General features: G+C 40.7%; 2 protein-coding genes across 19 annotated transcripts in view; one reads left to right on the forward strand and one right to left on the reverse strand.

Moving 5' to 3' along the window:
- The first annotated feature begins 288 nt into the window (after nt 1-288).
- Nucleotides 289-9,716, forward strand: LOC119899777 (tensin-4-like). 3 transcript variants are annotated; one of them, XM_038714504.1, is made up of 13 exons: nt 289-1,321; nt 2,375-2,648; nt 3,801-4,143; nt 4,366-4,691; nt 4,788-4,883; nt 5,073-5,204; nt 6,254-6,346; nt 7,030-7,107; nt 7,222-7,284; nt 7,984-8,155; nt 8,281-8,349; nt 8,727-8,756; nt 8,886-9,716. In XM_038714504.1, the coding sequence occupies exons 2-13, from the start codon at nt 2,396-2,398 to the stop codon at nt 9,016-9,018; spliced, it is 1,788 nt and encodes a 595-aa protein (XP_038570432.1). In that variant the 5' UTR covers nt 289-1,321; nt 2,375-2,395; the 3' UTR covers nt 9,019-9,716. The 3 variants fall into 3 exon arrangements, with proteins under 3 accessions (XP_038570432.1, XP_038570433.1, XP_038570431.1); XM_038714505.1 differs by having other exon boundaries at nt 2,378-2,648; XM_038714503.1 differs by lacking the exon at nt 289-1,321 and having other exon boundaries at nt 1,350-2,648.
- A 249-nt stretch (nt 9,717-9,965) lies between these two features.
- Nucleotides 9,966-22,299, reverse strand: part of krt222 (keratin 222) — a 30,071-nt gene continuing 17,737 nt past the window's right edge. For all 16 annotated transcript variants that reach the window (XM_038714520.1, XM_038714514.1, XM_038714515.1 and 13 more), the window contains 4 exons: nt 18,282-18,502; nt 15,564-15,784; nt 14,080-14,182; nt 9,966-11,860 (listed from right to left, as the gene is read on the reverse strand). In XM_038714520.1, the coding sequence (XP_038570448.1) occupies nt 11,647-11,860; nt 14,080-14,182; nt 15,564-15,784; nt 18,282-18,502 (759 nt within the window). In that variant the 3' untranslated portion in view covers nt 9,966-11,646. The remainder of the gene's footprint in view (nt 11,861-14,079; nt 14,183-15,563; nt 15,785-18,281; nt 18,503-22,299) is intronic.

A 22,299-nucleotide genomic window follows, 5' to 3' on the forward strand; every position in this document is an offset into this window, starting at 1 on the left:
CATACATTCATTTATACCTACAAATAAGGCTTATATGTAAAGAAAATAATTTTAGATTAAATCTTAAATGCATGAGCCATGGGAGCGCACACAAGGGTCTAAGGATAAAGGCTGGTACATACTGTACAGCTTGTAAAGCCCCTTGAGGCAAATTTGTGATCGGAGTATCTAAATAAAATTGACTTGACTGTAAAAGCAAAGTCAGTAAAGGTTACAAACAAAGGAAACCATGCTCCACAGAAAGTCGAAAGCTGCACTTAAATGCAGAGGAATTAACTCTCCCCAAATGAATCAGGATGTTTTGTGAGACTCTAGGAAGAGAAGCCTCTGTGCTGTACCGCTGACAGGAACCAGACAAGAACTTGTCAAAAATCGCAGTGCATTCCATTGCACGGTTTCCAGCCACCAAGCTCCCTGCAGCCAATTTTTTTCTGAAACTATTTGACATTGAAGGCAAGTTCAAGATTGCTCAACAGGAAAAAAGTAAATATCTTCACAATAATAAGAAAAACCAGTGATGTTTATAGCTTCCTTTGCCAAATCAAGAAGGTAATACATCTGGTGGACAATAGGACAAATGTGTCATGTGAACATTATCAGCTACAGTACACAGAAAAATGTGCACACATTTGTCAAGCAGAACAAGCTAAGGAGCTGTGTGGCAGAAGAAAGATCACTTGGCTTTCAGGTTAAGAGAGGCAGAAACACCCAGAGCAGACTGACATGTTTAAAACAATTTACCATGCCATCATCAGCACTAGTTCAGTGAAAACAGAGGACATGTAAAGAACATTAGTAGCATTAATAAACTCACCACCATACTGGCTTTGTGGAATCTTACAGCTCCAGAGAAATCAGACAAAAAGCTAATTGGGGTGACAGCTTGTAAAGCAACACAAAAGATTAAAGGAGTCAATCCCCTGCTTGTTTCAACGTTTCCCACATCATCCGGTATTCTCTCCAAACATTCTCCAAAGCTACTGTACATGCTTCAATATTTTATTTTATCATGCTCAAGTTGAAACCTTAGTAAGTGGAACACTCCAAATAACATCATATTCACCACCTCTTTTGATACACCCTTTTCAGTTGAAGCTCTATGTACTCATCTGAATTCACCGCTGAAAAAAACCACCCCTTCAGCCATGCTATGCTATGATGACATCATTAGTTGGAGCCACAGGGATTAGTGATCCTCACTGCTGATAGGTTGGTAGAAAAGGGATGGGATTTCGTTAATAAAAGCATCAAAGTAAAACAGTGCACAGTCTGAAAGTAAAACGACCTTACAAGAGTGGAACTCTCACCTGAAGACAATAAGGTAAGAAGACCTTTCGTTACTTTATCCTATAACAGGACATTGTAAAAATATACACCACTGGTCAATGTATCGTCAGCTTTGAACAAACATATTAACAGTACTTCATTTTTATTACTATTATTGCAGCAGGTCTTAGCAGGGACATAAAAAGCTATGCGGTTGTAAGATTCATTTATTTCACACACAGGAATGCAAGTTATAGTTCCCTTTTTATGCTAATCGTAAAAACAAAAAAATAAACTAAACTAAATAAAAATGATGTGAAAGTGAATGGCAAAGTCATAAAAATAAAAAATAAGCAAATTTTCATGATGGAAAGCAAATTCTGATGCTTCACACGTACGCTCCCATCTCAAGGAGAAGCTTTATGAAAATTAGTAGGTGCCTCTCAAAATTTAAAAATATGTTCTGAACTATGACCCCCCTCCAAAAAGCAGATTTTTTTCTGTAAACTACTTTCCAAAATACCTGAACATTTTGGCTGTTGTAGGAAAACACTAGTGTGGTCATGGCAACCACCAGCCACCTGGGTGACTCACTGGGCGCCGCTCCTTGTCTGAAACACAGCGAGGGAGACACAGTGTGAGCTGATCATCCCCCATAAAACCACACCCTTCCTGAACTGCTAGGCTATTCACGCTGATATCAGCATTTACTCAGCTTGTGTCATTGTTCACTTAGTGGTTTTATGCATGGATTGCAAAACAAGAGGGAAGCCTTGGGCTACACATGCTGACTTACACCGTCTGGGACACATACTGTAGATTAACTTTATTAACCAAAATAACAATGCTCAAGTTACTTATTGCTTAATAAGTTTTAGAGTGAACTAACCAAATATAAAACAGCACTGTCCAACTGCCATGAAAAAACTTTCTATTGAAGAACTATTCTTATTAAAATCTGACATCTGCAAACGCAAACACTCTGGAAATGGTAGCAAGCTGTTGCTATGATGGGTTTGTGATAGGTTTGTTTTGCAAAGAGGACAAAGGTGAGGCTGTCATTCTAACTGATCTCTCTCCATTGCACCTATGTCTGTGGTCTTCCCAGAAGACGGTGAGCTCTCCTAACATGATGCCTACAGCTAAAGGCATGTGCCACATGATACCCAATCACGTTCTGAGAGTGGGTCAAACTATCCGTCTGGACTCGAGGCAGGAGCCAGTCAATCAACATCCCAGTCTCACAGAGCCCAGTGACAAACATGATGACCCTGAGCTCGACATCTCCCTGGATAATCTCAACCAGCTCATCCTGGAACTGGACCCGACATTTGAACCCATTCAGGTCAACGGAAGTCCCACATGCATCAGCCCTCCTACAGGTACAATACGACTGTCAAGCCACTTTGCATGAGAGCTTTATTTTGTTTCTGCACTATTCACACATTCTCATTTCTATGTTATAGCTCAGTCATACTTAAACACATCAACAAAGTTCAACAAAGGGCAGCCTCCAACCTACAGATGTGTGACACAGAGCCCAGTAAAACCACCGTCACTCTTATAAAATAAATAGTACACATAGCCCGGGGCTTTGGAAATTTACCCTCCCTTTATTGAGATCGTTTTACTTTTTTTTTTTTAAATCATGGGGTAATTGCACCACTTCAGCTGTTCTGGGATCACTGCCAAGATGATTACCCCACCCTGCACATACTACAGATACAGAGAAGTAGGCGCAAATGAGGTACAGTGGCGTTTTCACTCAAAAAGTGTGCACAAAAGTCAGCAAAACACATAAATGAATTTCCTGTTGCTCGTCTTTTTTTTTTGAAAGAAGTTTGGTCATAGGTTCATGAAAAAGAGTGCGATGTGTGGTGGAGACACAACAGTGGTTTGAGGGAAAACAATCAACTGTGAAGAGAAATCAGAAAATAGAACGCTTAGGTTAAGCAGCGGTTAAAACAGTAAAAGGGAAAATTGAGGTGTTGATGAGAACTCATTCCCTGTTGTTGTGAAACAGTATTTTCCCTCATGCCAGCACTCACCACAGCACCTACCTACAGTCACAAACAGAGATTCTTCTATTTCTGTGTGAACATTAGTCATTTTTATATAACTTGTAGTTGCAAAAGGCCTTTGTCTGGCTCATGGCTTGACCACAGTGTTTTCCTAAGAGCATAAACTCACACAGTGCACATCAAAACAGTGAGGCAGAACAAGTTGGCACGCCTCTAGGTGATTTGGTATCATCGCAACGCCAGAAATGCAAAGTTCAAATCATTTTGTTTGGAGGGAATGGCCTGAACTTTGCAAGCAGGTACCTGCATAAGAAATGTGGGTTTTTATCAGATGAGTTTCAGAAATGATGTGTTTACGTACGGGGCCAAGCCTCTTTGCTAATAGAAAACCAAAGCATGAAGTCAGGGAAAGGCACTTTGACTCTTTTTCCACTAAGTGTCAGTTTCACATCGTTCTTGACATTTCATTCTCATTTTTCAGTGTGTTTTTTACACTTTCCCCTCCATCACCAGACAACTCCTGCTCAGATAAAGATGTCTCACGCTGTGTGTTGGTCCCTAGAGGATGTTCTCCCTGCTCCTCGCCCTCCGTGGTCCCATTAACGTCACCCAGTATACCCATCCCTACACACAGCAGCCTCAGCTGCAGTCCCCATGGCATGCTTGTCTTCTCCAGCTCCCCTACGTCCTCCCTGCCTCCGCTGCCATGTGGGAGTGCACCCCGACGAAATCACTCATCGAAGCATGACGTAGCCTTTTCCCAAGGATCCCTGCGCTTGTCACACTCCAACAGGAACAGTGCCACCTCGCTCCTCTCCATGTCAACATGCTCAGACACCAGCTACATCCTTGGCAGGTAAACATTGCAGTGGAACACAAGTTTTGTGGCAGTAACAACAAGATTTAACCACATTCCCACATTTACACCCCTCATTTCATTCTAAAGTTGCAAATTAAAGGATGCTAGAAATGTTTCTTCCTTTCATATTAATGTTTACTGACACAAACTCTACATAGAAAATATTGGGTATTGATTTGTTGCATTTGCAATAAATATAACCTCTACCTCTCTGCATAGCAACCTCTCCCTGGCCAGTGAAGATGCAGACTCTCCAGATTCCATCCTTACTTGCATGTCCGGCTCCTTCACTCATGAGTCCAGAACGAGGCCATCTGATAAGAGCCCAGACAAGCCCCCGCTTACAAAGGGAGGACATCTACAGAAGCTTCACAGCAAAGGAGTCCACAGCAGTCCGTCTTCGCTCTCTGGGTCTCTGACCGATATTCCTGTACTGCTAGTCAACGGTGCACCCCAGCCAGATTCGCACATTCAGTCTAATGGACCAGAAACTGACTTGATACACACCATCCCTTTTTCCATCTCAAGCCCAATTTCTCCTCGCAGTGAGTCGCACGTCTCATAGTAGTTTATGTTGTTGGCAGGAACGACATTTCAAACAATTTTTGATCCTACTGTTGTTTTTTGTTATGGTTGTTTAGGTTTCCAGGCCCATTTCAATGGCAGCCAGCCCTCAATGAAATTTGTCATGGACACTTCAAAGTTTTGGTTCCGTCCACATGTCAGCAGAGCAGAAGGTAAAAATCTCCAAACACCACTCCAAAGATAACTCACTGAGGACATAATGGCTTTAGTCAAGCTAAGAAGTTACTCCATCTTGCAGGATCTGATGTTTAAAAAAATGTTCTAATTCTTTTACAGATACAGATACAATAATAAACACACATTTGCAACTGTCTCTACTTGATTTCTGTGATTCATTCTAGCTGAAGCCCTGGTAAAGGACAAGGAAGCAGGAACATTTGTGGTGAGGGACAGCACCTCATACAGAGGCAGTTTCGGTCTGGCGATGAAGGTGGACCAAACATCCGCCAACTTCACTGCTAGCGCCTACCCAGGTAACCATTACTAATCAGTCCAGCAGCCTGACCTAATGCCCCCTTTTGAATCATGCACTATTATAAAACGCCACAGCAGTGGTAAGTCAGATACAGTAAAGAGAAGGCCTTGAATGCCATAACTACCACTATCACAGACAAACAACTTGAGCATAGTGTAGCACAGTGCTTCTGTCGTCATTTGTCTATACCAGAGACCTGAAAGGCACAGGGAATCTCTCACACAACTCCGCTGATGTCAGTGGGCATGTCTGATCACATCCAGCTATCTGTGGCGAGGCAGTAGACAGTGCTGTTATTTTTTCCACCCACAGTATACACTGTATAAACATACATGAAAACCAGCTGTTTATGGCACTATAAGCAATCAAAGAGGAAAGATTTGACTCACTCTCAAAACAATTATGAGGCTTGACGTCATTCGCAGATTTGTATTCGTTCAACTTTTGTAGGAATGCAGGATAAGAAAGACATGTGAATTCTGTGTCGAGCACCGAGAGCACGTCAACAATATTCCTCTACTGAATTATCCCTCAACCAAGGATAATTAGAGAACAGAATCATCCTTGGTGGAGAGATGTCGCTACAATATTTTCTTTTTCTGACTTCCATGGAACAATTTGCAAAGTGCTATATAAGTGCTATACAAATAAAGTTATTATTATTAATATATAGATATAGTGAAACAAAATGATTAAAGATTTGTAAGCAACATTGGAAGAAGATGTGAAATAAGCTTGGGAATATTACTTCAAATTAAATATAATTTACAGTTTATAATTTACAAACTGCTACCTTATCCCTGGCCTGTGGCATGGTCAGATAGAAAGGCCTTCTTGAGAGCAGTGTTTATATGTTTTTAATGATCTTGGTGTGCCTACTCAGTGCCTCGAGTACCACAACTAACAGTCAGCTATTTAAAAAATGTTTTTAAAGAATCCTTACATGTTGGTTGTCTGGAGGTGATATGTACATTAACATTGTGTGTTAACTCCACTGACTACATGCAAATCTTGTTTTTCCTGACATTTGTCTTTTCATCAAAACAGGAGAGAGTAGTTCAGATCTTGTTAGACACTTCCTCATTGAATCATCAGCTAAGGGCGTACGCATCAAAGGTTCTTCTCAGGAACCATACTTCGGTAAGTCAAAGTCAACCGCAACATTATATTGTTTTACATATCAATTTCCTTCTAAACCCAAAATCCACTCGCCTACTCTATATGAATGCACATCCTTGTCAGGCAGATGAAGCCACACCAGAACTGCGTCAGCCAAGTCTGGCCTCTTGGGATGTGGGTGGATCTCGTTCTTATTCAATGGTTTGAGATCATGGGGTGTGTTCTCACACCCACAAAGCCTTTATCAAGGTGTAATGTGAGCTTTCTCTTTCTTATCAGAGCCTGTGACATGCAGTGATATATCTGCTTCTACGGAATTCTACTTGTGTTGTAACTGTGGTGGCTTTGAACATGGCAAAAAAAAGGGGCAATAAACCAGATTTACTCAGTCCATAATTTAAATTTCACCTAAAGTCTTCATATCATGACAATATCCAGACTTTTTCAAACTGCAACTGATCCTGGAATGGGCCAATGCATCAAGATACATTTAAAATGCAAAATTACCACATTCACACTAGAAAATAACTTACAGTAACTAACACTAACACTATACTGCCCTAATACCATATACCTCACCTCAATGACACTATACATTAAATATTTAAAGTTTTATCTGAGCTTTTGTGGTCCCATATAAGACAAAGAATTTCTCATTCATTCTTAAGCTTCACCAAAGCTATAATTTTGTGTTATCATTGCAGGTAGTCTCTCTGCCCTGGTCTACCAGCACACAATTTCTGCTTATGCTTTACCCTGCAGATTACTGCTCCACTCCCAAGGTAGGCCTTTAAAAACACTGGTGTATGTGTGTGTGTGTGAGTGTGAGTGAGAGAGAGAGAGAGAGAGAGAGAGAGAGAAAAGGAAGAAAAAATAAAACCTATTTGCCTACACAGATCTGGGTGCAACAGAAGGGAGGGCAAACGACAAACCAGCATCAGTGGACAAGAGTACAACAGGTGGGACAATACAGTAATAAATATTTATGCGTTTTTACATCAGCATGTTATACATTTGCTAGCACTTATCTTCAAGTAATGCTTACAATACAAACTGCAACTTCTGGTAAAAAACACAAGGAACAGCAGCAACAATTGCTGATGTCAGCAGGCTAAGGAACAACATAAAATGTAATAAGACATTACTAAGTGACACAAGTGGTTTTAAACTAGATTCAATTGACCTATAAATAAGATATGCTCTTACATTTTCTTCGTCTGTACTGTGGGAATGAAGGAAATGCTAACAGTAGCTTTTCCCAAACAGCTTGCTAACTAAGATTAAAAAACGCTAGCTAGCTAATTAGTTCACAGAGGAACCCCCCCCCCCCCCACACACACACACACAAATGACTTTTAGATTTCACCTATCTGAGGAAATACATTTGTCTATTTTTTATATATATTCTGGAAAAATTGTATTGTAACTGAATTGAGTCAATTTGGGCCAAATCATATTTGAAATTATTTGTATGTAAAATATGACTATAAAATATGTCTATTTTGCCTAGGAGATTGAAAAAAAAGGGATTAATCCACTAATAATCAAGGAGGGAGTTGGAGGGTGCTTCACTTTACGTGTTACTGCCTACATGTTTAATTCCACCTGATTGTGCATTCAACCTCTATTTCTAATCACAATGCTTGTCTTTTCCATAGCTTGCAATTTCGTCTACCTGAATGCTGTCTCCATTGAGATGCTGACGGGCCCTTGTGCAGTGCAGAAGGCGGTGTCCTCCACACTTGAGAAGGCCCCGGGTTCCTTCACACCAGCCATAGTCAACCTGAAGGTGTCTTTGAAGGGCGTTACATTGACAGATATCAACAGGAAGTAAGAAAAGACACATCCTGTCAACTTGCAGAGATTTTACTCAGTGTTGCACACAACAAACTCATGGTGGTTTGTGTGCAACATTTTATTGATCATTTCTAACAGCCATAATCATTTCTTCACAGGCTTTTCTTCAGGCGCCATTACCCTGCTCACCTGCTTAGCTACAGTGGTGAAGATCCAGATAATCGACTGTGAGTAGGCGCCAACATGTTACATGGTTACATTCTGTTCCATGTTGGAAAGCGTATATAACAAGCTGATAAATCACCTCATTAGTATACCTTTCAACACATAAAAATACAACCACATGATTGAATGTGTCATGTAGTTCCATTTTGTTGTCTCAGTAATCCTTGACAGCGAGCCAGAACGCACAATACCAGGGTGCTGGAATGGATTACTGAATTCATTAATGTTATTAATTATTCCTACTTTTCCTGCTGTGATGTCAAAATATCAGCAGTGAAAATAAATTCAGTCATTTTCCTAATGAACATTTATCTTAGCAGAATGCATGAGAGTAAACCACATCTTTTAATCTTAAACTTTGTCTTTTATACTCTTACAGCTGGGTGAAAGGTTCCAGTTTTGGTGCAAGGTAATTTTTCATTGCATACAATGTCAAAATGATCCACAGTAAACCCTCCCAGGGTTCAAACTGACCTGCAATACAGATCTTGTATACCAATCGAATCTAATCAAATCTATTGTTTCTTTGTCCCAACAGAATGTTTGGCTTTGTGGCAAAAGGTATAGAGGCTGGCATGGAGAATGTATGCCACATCTTTGCAGAATATGACCCCCTGCAGCCTTGCAACAAAGTCATCGAGCTTATTCAGGCCGCCATAGCCAAGCCTTAGGTCTTAAGGCACTACCTACCTGCCTGTCTTATGCTGTACTTTTCTTAAGTAACCTGTCCAATACCTTGGTCATCGTTAAGTGTCACTACTGCTGTTGTTACACTGGACAAGTTACTGTATCTGCTGGAGTGCAATAGCAACAAAATCTGAACTAGTGATTGATTAGGACTATCCAGAGTCGTAGCACGGTCAGATGATAAAAGTCATACTGAAAAGACAGGTGTAATGGCATATATGAAGATAGACAAGACTCAACAGCTGTCACGCAGGAATATACCAGCAACATAGGATTGTAATTAAATGACATGCTACTACTGTTAAAGGATCCAAGGAGTTTGTAGATTGTATGTTAAAACAAACTTAACAATACAGATGTAAAACTTAATATATGAAGCACCCAAATATAATTTCAGTGTAAAATATTATTGTATTAAAGTGTAAAAGAAACCAACACTTTAGGACATGCTACATTAGTTGATGTTTCTTATTTCGTAGTGTAGAATGATCCCCATGTCATTTGGGGTGAAAATCTGCACCAGCTGATGCTATAAAATATAGCGATGAGAGATTTTGAAGTTTTCTTAACAGGCTTGAAGAAAAACAACCACAACATACTGGCGTGTCCTTTCATTTCAAACAGAAACAGATAGCCTAGATATATAGTTCAGAATGTATTTATTAAACTGCACTGTAAACTACTTGTTTTCTATTCATGATTTTTTTCAAATTGTTGTGATAAAAAATAAGCATGTTGAACTTGTGCATTGGTATGCTTGGTGTTAATGTCTGAGAGACACTGTGTATGATAAACAGAGCTTTATCTCTTCCTTTAACTTACCATCAAAGCATTCTGTAGACATTAGGGAAGACATTGTGGTTTATAGCTTTGTGTCTTCTAGTAAATCAAAATAAGATTATGATTGTAAACATGACAAAAAAAACGCAACTGTCTGCACATATTCCTTTTTTATTTTAAATGATAAATTGTTAGATAAAAGCAAAAAGCTTCATTATGAAGTTACAGAGCTCCCAAAATGAAGAATGTGCTTCATGAAGCAAAGCAAAGTCAAGCGCAGGACTGCATAGGTAATATCTTTAAATATTTTCAACATATTTGGAGGCACCTTAATGCACAACGCAATGCACGGTGGCCCTTTTGTTGTTTTTAATATCTTTGGTGCCAACTCAAAACTTAGCATAAAAACTCTTAATCTAAGGTGTAACAGACGTGCTACACATCCAGAGCGGAGCATAGAAGATACACTGCTGTGTTAACTATTTACAAATACTGCCCTCCTCTGGTTAAGACAGGGAATCTAAATTCTCTGAGACACAAGGTGAGTATTACAAGCCCCACTGCTGTTAAGATCACAGTGAGCAGTTTTTTTCCTTCCAGATAATGCATTTTAAAATATAGCTACATTATCAGTTTGAATTGCAAGATTTTTCTTTCTCCACATAGAGAATGAACTGCAATGACTAAAGACTAGAAGTACACACATCCTGGATACCTCTCAGTGCTGATGTGTATCTAAGTGCTGTATATGTCTGCAGTGCAAACACTTAGGGACTTTACAGAAATTATTGGGGTGAGAAGGGGAGCTGAAAGTAATCACCCGCTCCAGCGTTATTGTTTTAATAATTTTCATATTTCATATATATATATATGCTCTCTAGTCCATGACTAGAGAGCAAAAAAGATGTGGAAAGTAAGAGCAACAGTGGTTCCAGTGGTAATCAGAGCACTGGGGGCCGTGACCCCTAAACTGGGAGAGTGGCTACAGCAGATTCCAGGTAAAACATCAGAGGTCTCTGTCCAGAAGAGTGCAGTCCTAGGAACAGCTAGATACTGCGCAGAACCCTCAAACTCCCAGGCCTCCGGTAGAGGAGCCGAGCTTCAGGATGACACATGAGAGGGGCTATTTTTATATATATATATATATATATATATATATATTTTTTTTTACACATTTTATTTACTTAATGTTCAGCCTTCTGTGTAGATGCAGACTAAAGTGAAGTTGGGAGCTGCTATTAGAAAGTGACAAATGAAGTTTAACACCCCCCCCCCAATCCTCCCCCTATTTAGAAAGCCCCCTCCCCCAATAATTTTTATATAGTCTCTTAAAGAAAAGCAAACATAAAAATCCACCTATAGATAGTTCACAGCAGCTCATAGTGATCTGTCCACACCTCCATTTATCTCCATGTGCACTCATCCTCCTGCACCAGGTGTTAATTAGACTTCAATGCTGTAGTTAAGCCGCCATATGCTTGATATAATCTCTTTTGTGACAACATACTGACAGTATTGAGAGACACTTTTTCGTCCAGAATAATGACACAGTAAGGTGTTTTCATTGTTATCCACTGAAAGTAGGTCCGATATATTTGATGTGGTTTTCTGGCACAATGAAAATGGTGCTAATTCTGCCAGAGTCAGGATAGGATGACAGAAGTTTCAGTTTCATTCATCAGTTGTGACGTGAAGATCAATGAATGCTGTAATTTAAAATTCATATTAAGCTTGATGGTAATGGATGGTAATATCCCAAATGTCAATGACACAGACGTTATCTCTGTAACTTCAACATCACCAGTGTTACCACAAACATACTAGTGACTGAGTTACTGCGTGATAGTTGGGATGCTGCGAGATCTCTTCATGATGAGACGCACCTCCACGTCAGGGAGGCTGTCCTGTTTGGTCTGGGCGCACCCTTCGTCTGCTGCAGCCATGTGCAGGTCGAAGCGCAGTGACACAGACTTCTTACGTAGCTTGGGATTCCCTCTGAAGAAGGAGCCCTCCCACTGCTTAATCACCTTGTCAATCTTCTCTGTCCTGTTAGGAAAGAGGTTAGAAGTCTCGGCAACAAAAATTCATTTTTGTCATAGGACAGTATGTATTATCAGATTATTGGGCCAATGCTTTGACACTAAGAAAACATTTTTAATAAGGTTGTTTGTTTTAGGTTTCTATTCTGTTTGTGTATCAAACATGTTTTCTTTTGTTCAGGAACATTTATAATGTATGCAATAATGATTTGTATTTCCTTTGAATTGTTGAAGATATTTATTTAACTATGATGATTGAATATTTTATATGCCTCGCTTGATTTGGATAATGTTTAACATGTTTATTAGAATAATGTAAGATGCATTTTTCTCGCTTGTCCCTTTTACTCTCAGGCTGCGGCCTTCACATCTTTGTAGGAAGACAGACTTCAGACTTCACAAGAACACACACACACACACACACACACACACACACACACACACACACACACACCTCACATTGTGCACAGAGGAAGAGCGAGACATATTAACCAATGTAATACGGAGTTAAGGACGTCTGCTCCCGGGACCAGCACGGATACACACGTATTTGTTGTATTTGTTTATTTGAAATTACCACTAAATTTGAGTTAATCTGAACTTTACTGGAATTTGTGTCTCATTGAAAAGAATATCAATTATATTGAAAAGACAACAGTTCATCTAAGTCTAAGTTACAGTTACATCCAAGAGAAAGAAGTGTGAGAATGAGGGCCCGTTAGGCCACCGGCCCGGGGCCCGTTAGGCCTCTGGCCTGGTCAACTGCTGGATGTCTATTTATTTAGGTATAGTATTATTGTGTATCATATAATCCCATATAGAATGGGCCATTTCACTGGTTAAAATCAATGGTAAAAATAATTTATTCATTTACGTATGCACCAAAGTAACACCAGAGGGCAGCAAGAGAGAACGTTTTAATTGGCTTAGAAATGACCTGGTCTGAGAGCTACAAAACCGAATATGCGCCTGTTTTGTGATAAAATACAACCAGTGTGGCAGTGAACACAGCCACTGAAGATCAGGACCTGGGATATTTGCCTTATCAAGCAAACTAAATTCAAAATGATGCATGAAGTCTCTGTCTGACAAATAGAAGTGCTGCCTCTGCAGAAGATGCAAGCACTGTATATGCAAGTGTGTCACTACATAAACCGACTAACAGATGATCATGGCTGGAAAAAGTGAACGCTTGAGCATCTGTACCATATATTTTCTTTAGGAGGTGAGTTGCAATAAATGTACCAAAACACATGTGAGATTAGGCTTTGGGTAAATGAATGTAGGAGATGTTGGTTACTTTAGGACTAATAATTCTTTTGGCTACCTGGTTTGGCCTGTTACAAACACAACACTGACAGACAGTAGTTTCACCTTAAAAAGTGGATGTGGTGAGTTTGTTAGCAAACAGCTCCCTATTTACAAAACCAGCAGACACAAAGTCAGCATACATCAGCTAACCTGACCATCGGGAGCAATTAACCACTAACCTGCTAAAAGCATTTACTGTGGGTTAAGAAACATCAGTGACTAACGGCTTCAAAAAACATTAAGTAAAGAATCAATCAAGTGACAGAGTCAGTTAAACTATCTGTGATGACAGCTAAAAGACAAAGTAAATATTCTGTCAGGAGGACTAGATTTGTGTGTCTGTAGATATGATGCGTGCGTATGTATGTGTCTGGTAACACCTGAAGCATGAACAAAGAATTCCACCCATGTCCCGTCCAACAATAACAGGTGCCACACCCTGGAGACTCTCCACCAGGCGGGTTTCTCCACATCAAACACAAGCCATTAAAGGAGGAATATTCCCATGCAGCGCTATGATGAGTTACTCATGGGAACCTGTGCAGCCAACTAAACGTTTTATGCATCTGAACTTGCTTGACGTGTAAATGTAATTCCTTTGAATTTGTGCATCTGTTCTGCCGGACCAGATGCCGCCGGGGCGGGGAGGACGTGGATGATTGTGTCATTTTAAAAAATCATGAGTAATTAAAAACCTTACTGAGTTAAAGCCTGAGAGGTGTAAAAGCTTTAGGTGATTAAGCAAGCAAGAAACTATGTTTTTTTTGCAGTCATAAAGGCATTTATCTGGGTAATGTAGAACAGTATGCTTTGAAGTGATGCTGTTAATGCTTGCAACTAGAAAATGCCTACATTTCAGACTGAACCAAACGTGCTGACTACAGGTCAATGGGGGGCAAAAAGATCAATACTTACTCAATGGTGCCGTGACCCTCTGCACTCTCTCGCACCACATTGCCCTGAAGAATCTCTTGAGTCTTCACAGTGGAGATTGGCAAGTCTTTATCTTGCTCTGGCTCTGTGAGAAGACATTGATGACAAATCATAATAAGATGTGTGCGTCTCAGAGATGGGGACTCGACTTAAGTCACACACACAGTAACTTCAGACTCGACTTGAAACTCGTCCTCAAAAGACTTCAGACTCGACTCGGGCTAGAGGTGCGGGACTCGTGAACAATGTTTATTTTTAGGAAACGTCTGATGAACGTGCTGTTATTCCCCTCCCTCTGCTACCTATAACCTGCCTACGCAACACGTAGTATCAGCTGCACGCGGACTGCATGAGAGAGGACAACAAACACCGGCAGCTGCTGAGCCGTTCATCATAAACTTTGGCTTTAAAACTTCAAAAAATGAATGAATGAGCGTTTGTTTACTTGCCAAACTTGTGGTGGTTGATTAGTGTAATGATTTACGTCTAGCTGCCATCACGTTACTTATTAACGATGGCTGCAAACAGGTGACAGGTTTATTGTTGATCATGTAACGTTACAGTTTTATTTAGTTATAACCTTACACTGGGTTTGAGAGTCTGGGGGATGTGTAGACTTACAGTAGTTTATATGCTATGATTGTTGTCACAGTGCACATTACATGGTTGTGCTCTGTAAGTGAAAAACAGGTGACAGGTTTATTGTTGATTATGCAACGTTACAGTTTTATTTAGTTAATGTTACACTCGGTTTGAGAGTCTGGGTGATACAACATTCATTGTAAGTGACAAGTGTAAGTGACCACAAGTGACTTGAGACTTGACTTGGGCTCTAGCTCAGTGGCTTGAGACTTGACTGGGACTCTAGCTCAGTGACTTGAGACTTGACTTGGGCTCTAGCTCAGTGACTTGAGACTTGACTTGGGCTCTAGCTCAGTGACTTGAGACTTGACTTGGACTCTAGCTCAGTGACTTGAGACTTGACTTGGGCTCTAGCTCAGTGACTTGAGACTTGACTTGGGCTCTAGCTCAGTGACTTGAGACTTGACTTGGGCTCTAGCTCAGTGACTTGAGGCTTGACTTGGACTCTAGCTCAGTGACTTGAGGCTTGACTTGGACTCTAGCTCAGTGACTTGAGACATGACTGGGACTCTAGCTCAGTGGCTTGAGACTTGACTTGGGCTCTAGCTCAGTGACTTGAGACATGACTGGGACTCTAGCTCAGTGCTTGAGACTTGACTTGGGCTCTAGCTCAGTGACTTGAGACATGACTGGGACTCTAGCTCAGTGACTTGAGACTTGACTTGGGCTCTAGCTCAGTGGCTTGAGACTTGACTGGGACTCTAGCTCAGTGACTTGAGACTTGACTTGGGCTCTAGCTCAGTGGCTTGAGACTTGACTGGGACTCTAGCTCAGTGGCTTGAGACTTGACTTGGACTCTAGCTTGTGACTTGTGAGCGTCTTACCTGTGAGTATCACAAGGCTTTGCTGTCTATGCAGTATGCTTTTCTTTAGCCCATTGTCTTCTGGGAGGAGTGAAGGTATTTCAGGAAGGGGCTCAGACTTGGGTTCATCTGGAGTAACAGCAGGATCACTGAAGCCATTCTCTAGCCCATTCTCCTTTGGTTCGTCCAAGGAAGACCTCCAGGGCCGCAGACCCACTGGTTGCCCATTACGACCCATGTACCTGCAGGCAGAAAGGCAGCGTGCAGAGTAGTAACAACCAAAAGGCCTTCTTGTGTCTTGGTTGAAGTGGCAATTGGACATTTTGGAAAAACAATGACACTCTCATGTCTGTATGGCAAATGTGAATCTACAACTGTGAGACATTTAGCTTCATATGATGACAGGAAGCCAAACAGCTGGTCTCTTTCTAAACTAAAAAATGGGCTTTCCAGCACCTCTAAAGCTCACTAATGGACACATTATATCTTGTTTGTTTTAATGTATAGAGAAACCAAAGTGTAAGATTGACAATTTGTGATACCACAACAAGCTGTTTCTCTACTTTACACCATGCTGCAGCTTCATATTTAATGGACAGATAAGTGAGTAAATGTACAGTTTATTTCAAAATGTCTAATTATTCCTTTAAAATGACGTATGGTAACTTATACAGCATCAGAAGATTCCAACCAACCTCTAGCTAACTAATCACCAAGGGCGCAGGTTCTTGAGCTGCAGCATGCCACATCTGAGCTCTTGTTGCCCAAACCCAAACAGCCCTTCAGTCCATCTTTGCTGAGCCTGTATAGCAGGATGGGACTGTCTGCCAACATCGCCCTGAGGTAGTCTGTCAGAGAAGTTCCAGCCTCCATTCCTGTCTCCACTGTTACCATAATCCTCTGACAATAGCACTATAATTTCCCATGCTGTCTACCTTGCTGTATTTATCGGCACGCTCCTTTACAGCAGTGAAGCTTGGACTACCCACATCCACTGCATAGCATCAGCGAATCGGCTGTAGGTCGGGGGTCCAGAGAGGACGGCGGCTGCTCTGGATCCGGACCGCGGTCTGCCTATTAGTGACCTCTGCACTAGATTAATACAGACACATTTGTGTGTCATAGTTAAGTAAAACAATATTCATGGTCTTCTTGAAATACTTACGCCATTTCCTGAAAGAATGTACTTTGCTACTTCAAGAGCCAACTGGGTGTTCAAGTGACAAGGACTAAATTTGAAAAAGGAAACAGCAACCCTAGCTGAACACAGGCTGTCATAATTAGTGGCCATTCGAGGAACTGGAGTTTTTGGCACTACAGGGTGGGCCTAATTTTTTAGCCTCAGAGATGGCTGCTTATGGCCGACATCCTGGGGGATTATGAACTTTTTTTTAAACTTCTGCACAGACATTCATGGTCCGTAGAAGGTGAATCTCAATGGCTTTGTTAATCCCTTACTTTTCCTCCAGCACCACCATGAGATTGACAGTTGTGGTTTTTAGTGAAACCTCTCAACAACTATTGGACGGGTTGCCACAGAATTTGGTTCAGACATAGCATGTGAATATTTAGCATTTAGCTCAAAGCACCACTGTGCCTAAGGTCTGCACTTTTATCATTAGCACAAATGTGAGTCCTCATATGGTGCAAAAGACAGTTTCAACCACAAATACAGAGGAACTATCTTTGCACAGATTAAACAATAATTGTTAAAACATGATATAAAAGTATTGTGCACTTACCTTTCAGTATTATCTTTTGTGCCTTTTATTTGTTTAAATTGCAGACATAACCATCTCAGAAACCTTTGGGGTTTTATGTGTTCAGGTGCTTCAGTCGTTTTCACTGTATGAGGACGTTCTCATCTCTTTTTTTGTCCCACAGGCTTTTGAGCCTCAGCTTGCTTACCCACTCAGTCGCCACCCTTCTCAAATATTAACAAACAAATGGATATTTCGCATGACACATCCTGTCTCTCCTTGCAGCAATGACATCAGTCAAAGGCAATCTAAATAAAAGAGGAAAACCACTTCAAGGCAGCACGCCAATCTGTCTGTAACCTCTACAAGAGTCATAAAACCAAATTATCTTACTCAAACTATATTATAACAATCAGCAAATGTGTTACATTGCAAAGGAGCTCGATGTGAGATGTCTATCCATGGTCCAAAAGAAAATTAAAGGCTATTCCAAAAGAACTGAATATTCCCTTGTAAAACAGCTTGAAATTCCAGTTGTGACATGACTATGTTACTTGGCCATATTCTATAGCCATACAGTGTATGTCTCAACCTGCCATTACTTCCATACAGAGTTTCCACAGAGAGATTCTACATAATCCTTGACAGACTAGTAGGCTTTAACCAGACTGAACACAGGAAATTATCAGTTTGACAGCTATATAATGGAAAATGATTAAGAAATAGTTTTGTTCACTTTGTCTGTAAGAGCTGAGGAAGAACTGTCTGTCTGGTCATGTCAGTGAATGAGTATGTGTTTGAAGTCTGCTTTTTAGATGCATGCTACATAAAAATTTACATTTCTGTCCTATTTGTTTTTTGTTCAACACTGTTCTGTTTCACTGCGTTTGTAGAAGAAGCTGCTCCAGTGTTGTGGGAAAACCTATTAATTAAAATGTAACAAGTTCCTTCCTGGCAGACACTGAAACCACAAAATTCCAACTGAACGAATACTTCCTAGTTCCTCTAATGTTTCCATTCATTCATTTCCTGCCCTCACCTGCCCTCTTCACGCTCCAGCAGACGTCGGTAAGTGGTGATCTCTCGCTCTAGCCTCATCTTGGTGTTGAGGAGCTGGCTGTGACGCTGGCGCTGGGTGGCCAACCCGCTCCTTACCTGCTCCAGCTCATTCTCCAGCCCTGCGATCACCTGGGAAAGGTCCTGCAGCTGGCTGGAGTACAGCCTCTGGGTGTTCTGAAGAGAGCTCTCCAGGCCTTTCTCCTGAAAAGAAAGAGGCATGGAGCTTTTAGGAAAATGACTGGACACTTACCTTTAACTTTCTTTAACAACTCCACATTGAATTTAAAGAACCATGTAGAAACTAATAGTGTTATATTTGTGGATAGCGAATAGTGCCAGTTGTGTTTGTTAGCTAGGTCGGGTTAAGCCCTAGGCCTTGCTGCTGGGAACTGAACACAGGTCTCTGTAGTGTTGAGCCACAAGGACACTGCAATAGTTTTAGGTGTACAAGCTCATGTTGGTGGGTGTGAAATGCTAAAATATATCCATTAAACACATTTAATATGCAATATTATCTCTGCCAGGCTAAAGTCTGGAGGGGTTTTTGAAAAACCTCTTAAATTGATCATACAGCTTAGACTTGTCATTTCAGCAATATTTCCCATTTTACAATATGCGTAAAAACACAGCAAAAGGCATTCCTGGCAATCGTCTTGACTAGGCCTGTCCCCGACTAAGGATTTACATAGTCGAATCAGAATCGCCACGTCCTGCCTATAGTCGACTGATAGTTGAATCATGTGTGTTTTTGATGTGTGTTATATGTTGTGTGTTAGTGGTAAGTTGTATAGGGGTGACAGTCTTCCACCTGCACACCAGGGGGCATAGGCAGGGCATCACAGATGGTAACAGAGGCTATATGAGGAAGTCACAGGTAAGTAGCGAGAGGGAATTACAATCTGGGGAAGCCACAGTTTTTCAACCGTGCTTGCGTGCATGTGTGTATGTTCGTGATGGATTTTGTCATGTCCTACCGTTAGCATCGTGTTTACTGTTTTTTGCATATGTACGAGCTCAACTTACATCCGTAATGCAAGCAGCAGTGTTTTGTAAGTAATTTTATTCTGCATAAAATAAAGTGTTAACCGCATGCCATGCCAGACGTGAGTTTTTCCACCATTATGCGTTGGAGACGACTTCAAATTTCCTCAAGTGGCTTTTTTTGTGGCATGATCGCAACTACATACCGGTTTTGCGTGCATGCCGTGCTGCCGACAGCTTCATGCACGTCGTGGTTCCTCGTGGGTCTATTTCAAGTAGCCGGCTTTTTAAAAACAATAAAATATTCTTTGGGTGGTTCATCAACGGTGATAAATTATCAGAAAGTCCCGCGAGGTGCGGACAACTCGGCACAACACCAGTGAAGCTGGGGCTTCGTCTCTTCCGCAAGTGTTCCTCCACTGCCCCTACACACGCACGCTTCGCCTACACATGCCCACTGACGACCAAGGCTTAGGGTTACAATTTTGGATTTACTTTAAAATCATTTATTGAAAGTTTTATTCTTTTTACATGTTTATTTACAGCATTAAACGTTGAAATTTATGTTGTAATAGGCTGTATATTAACCTACTGGGAGAAAACTGGTGGTTCTATGTAAAATCAGATGTTGAGCACCCCCATATCGCCAAAATGGCATGATCCTCGTTTCACTGCGAAGCTTCGACTGTGAGACTGACAGTCGAATCTTCGACTATTCGGGGTCAGCCCTAGTCTTGACTAAAAACAAGGCTTACCTAGTCTGTTGCAGGCCACATTTTGGCCTTTTTAGTGGCTCAAAAACTGATATCCATAGAAAAGTTTGGTCTCATCTTGAACTGGAGATTCTGCCTGTTAATTCCATATCTGATATTGTTATGACCCACTAAAGTTAGGCATGATACTAGAAAATTCAATCCCAGTTTTTGTTATCTTGACTGCTATCTTGAATGGTAATGGCAAATGGACTCTATGCCTTTCTAGTCTTCCGACCACTCAAAGTGCTTTCCACACATGTCAGATTCACCCATTCACAAACACATGATGATGAAACACTGATGGCAGTAGCCGCCCTGCTAGGTGCCAACTACTCAACTCATCAAACACACACTCTCAGTATTCGGGGTTCAGTATCTTGTCTACAACATGCGTCCTTCTGATTAGTGGACAACCACAGTCAACATCAACTCTTCTTTGTTTGGGAGGGGTTTTATTTTGTGTGCATTACAACAACATGTTCTAAATAAATAACAAAATGTTTAAATTCAGAAGTTTGAACTTTTCTTTAAGTTTATAGAGTTAGATGAAGCTAGGACACTTGGTTAAAATGTAAATGTAAATTTGTATTGCGCCTTTCCAGTCTTTTCGACCACCCAAAGCGCTACATTGCATTCACCAATCACACAAACAGAAACTAACATTCATATGTGTTACACAAGTGGAACCACCGATCTTTCACGGGCAACCCGCTCTACCTCGTGAGCCGCAGCCGCCCAATATCAACTATCACACTATTCTATGCATCTTAAAGAAAACTATACTGCAAAGACACTTTATTAAAAATGATGCATATACATATGTATGTAGAATATATAAACATACGTTAGCGGCCTGAATCTAGGAATGGTAATGCTGGTCAGTCGGTCCACCACTTCCATCCCGACTGAAATATTTCAAAAATGTAACTTTGATGAAATAACTTTGGTGACATTTCATCTACTGTCATCACAAGTCAAAAGTTTTATTTGTCCAATACGTTTGTTTATTTGGTGTGTCACCAAATAGGTGCAAATGAGATTCCCATCAGCCTCAGCTGTACTTTTGTGTTTAGTGCTAATTAGCAAAAGGTGGCATGCTAACACACTAAACTAAAATGGCGAACATGGTAAATGGTAACATGGTAAAAGGCTGTGTAAACCATGGATGTAATATCCGTGATGTCACCCGTAAGTTTCTGAAGCGTCTGTAGCTGTTGTGAATCCGGGTGGCACTGGCCATCGCCATCTTGTCAGTGCTTAGCTCTGGCTACTCCAATAAATGGGCAAGAAGTGGAGCTGAAGAGGACTGAATAAAGCCTGGTTGCTGAACCTGAGAAGGCACCAACTGGTAAAAGCAGCCTTGTCCTTAATAATTCAACGCTTTAATATAATTTAAATGAGTGAATTATATAAAAATTCACCCCTACACGGTTGTCATTAAGGGGGAAATAAGCTATAGAGTTCAAAACTGTTTTTGTACCAAGCTGTAATTGTGTTTATATCTGCTGTATAGCTGGGCATTTTATGGGTATTGACTCGTTTTGAAGGCAGCCTCAAGTGGCCATTCAAGGAACTGCATTTTTTTGCACTCCTGGGTTGGCTTCATTTTTCAGCCTTGGAGGTTGCCGCTTCAGTAAACATTATACCTGTTAAACATTTTAGCATACTTGTATTAGCCTCAAGCTCAAAGCACTGCCGTGCCTAAATTCAACCTCACAGATCCTGTTATTGTATAAATCCATTTATATGCAGTTGTTACATTGTTAGTTTTAACAGATAATGGTTTTGCATGTTTTAACCAATTACTAATTGCATATACATTATTACAGACTATTCTCCAGAACCTGCTTGCAACTGCCCTCCCACTACATGATGATAACCTGGCAGTAAATAAATAAAACCAACTGAATATTTGCTTTTCTAGATGTCCTTGTTCCAAATAATATTCATACGGTAGTAAATAGTAAATCAAGAAATCACTAGAAATTAAGGGGTGGTTGGAAGGTAAAATCATTTGGAAAGCTTTGGAAAATGATTGACAGGTATGTAAAATACATGCGATTTGTAGCTATTGGGCTGAAACATCTAAACCACACCACCAATTTCCCGTCCTATCCGTATACAGTGTGTGTTCTGCTATATTCTATGCTACTAATATGTGTATATTCTTTGTTCTTAAATTGTCATTATCATTATCATACCACTTCTACAAAGACAACACAATCTGCTACTTGCCACGGAAGAAGCGTTATCAGTGTTAAA

This window comes from Micropterus salmoides, unplaced genomic scaffold (genome assembly GCF_014851395.1).
Source record: "Micropterus salmoides isolate LMB-PRFRI ecotype aquatic unplaced genomic scaffold, ASM1485139v1 Ms_hic_scaffold_12, whole genome shotgun sequence".
Classification (NCBI taxonomy): Eukaryota; Metazoa; Chordata; class Actinopteri; order Centrarchiformes; family Centrarchidae; genus Micropterus; species Micropterus salmoides.

Coding starts and splice junctions, on each gene's coding strand:
- LOC119899777 (XM_038714503.1), top strand. CDS start 2,255: ATGGTAGCAAGCTGTTGCTATGATGGGTTTGTGATAGGTTTGTTTTGC. Junction 4,692..4,787: donor AAGCCCAATTTCTCCTCGCA/GTGAGTCGCACG, acceptor ATGGTTGTTTAG/GTTTCCAGGCCCATTTCAAT. Junction 4,884..5,072: donor ACATGTCAGCAGAGCAGAAG/GTAAAAATCTCC, acceptor GATTCATTCTAG/CTGAAGCCCTGGTAAAGGAC.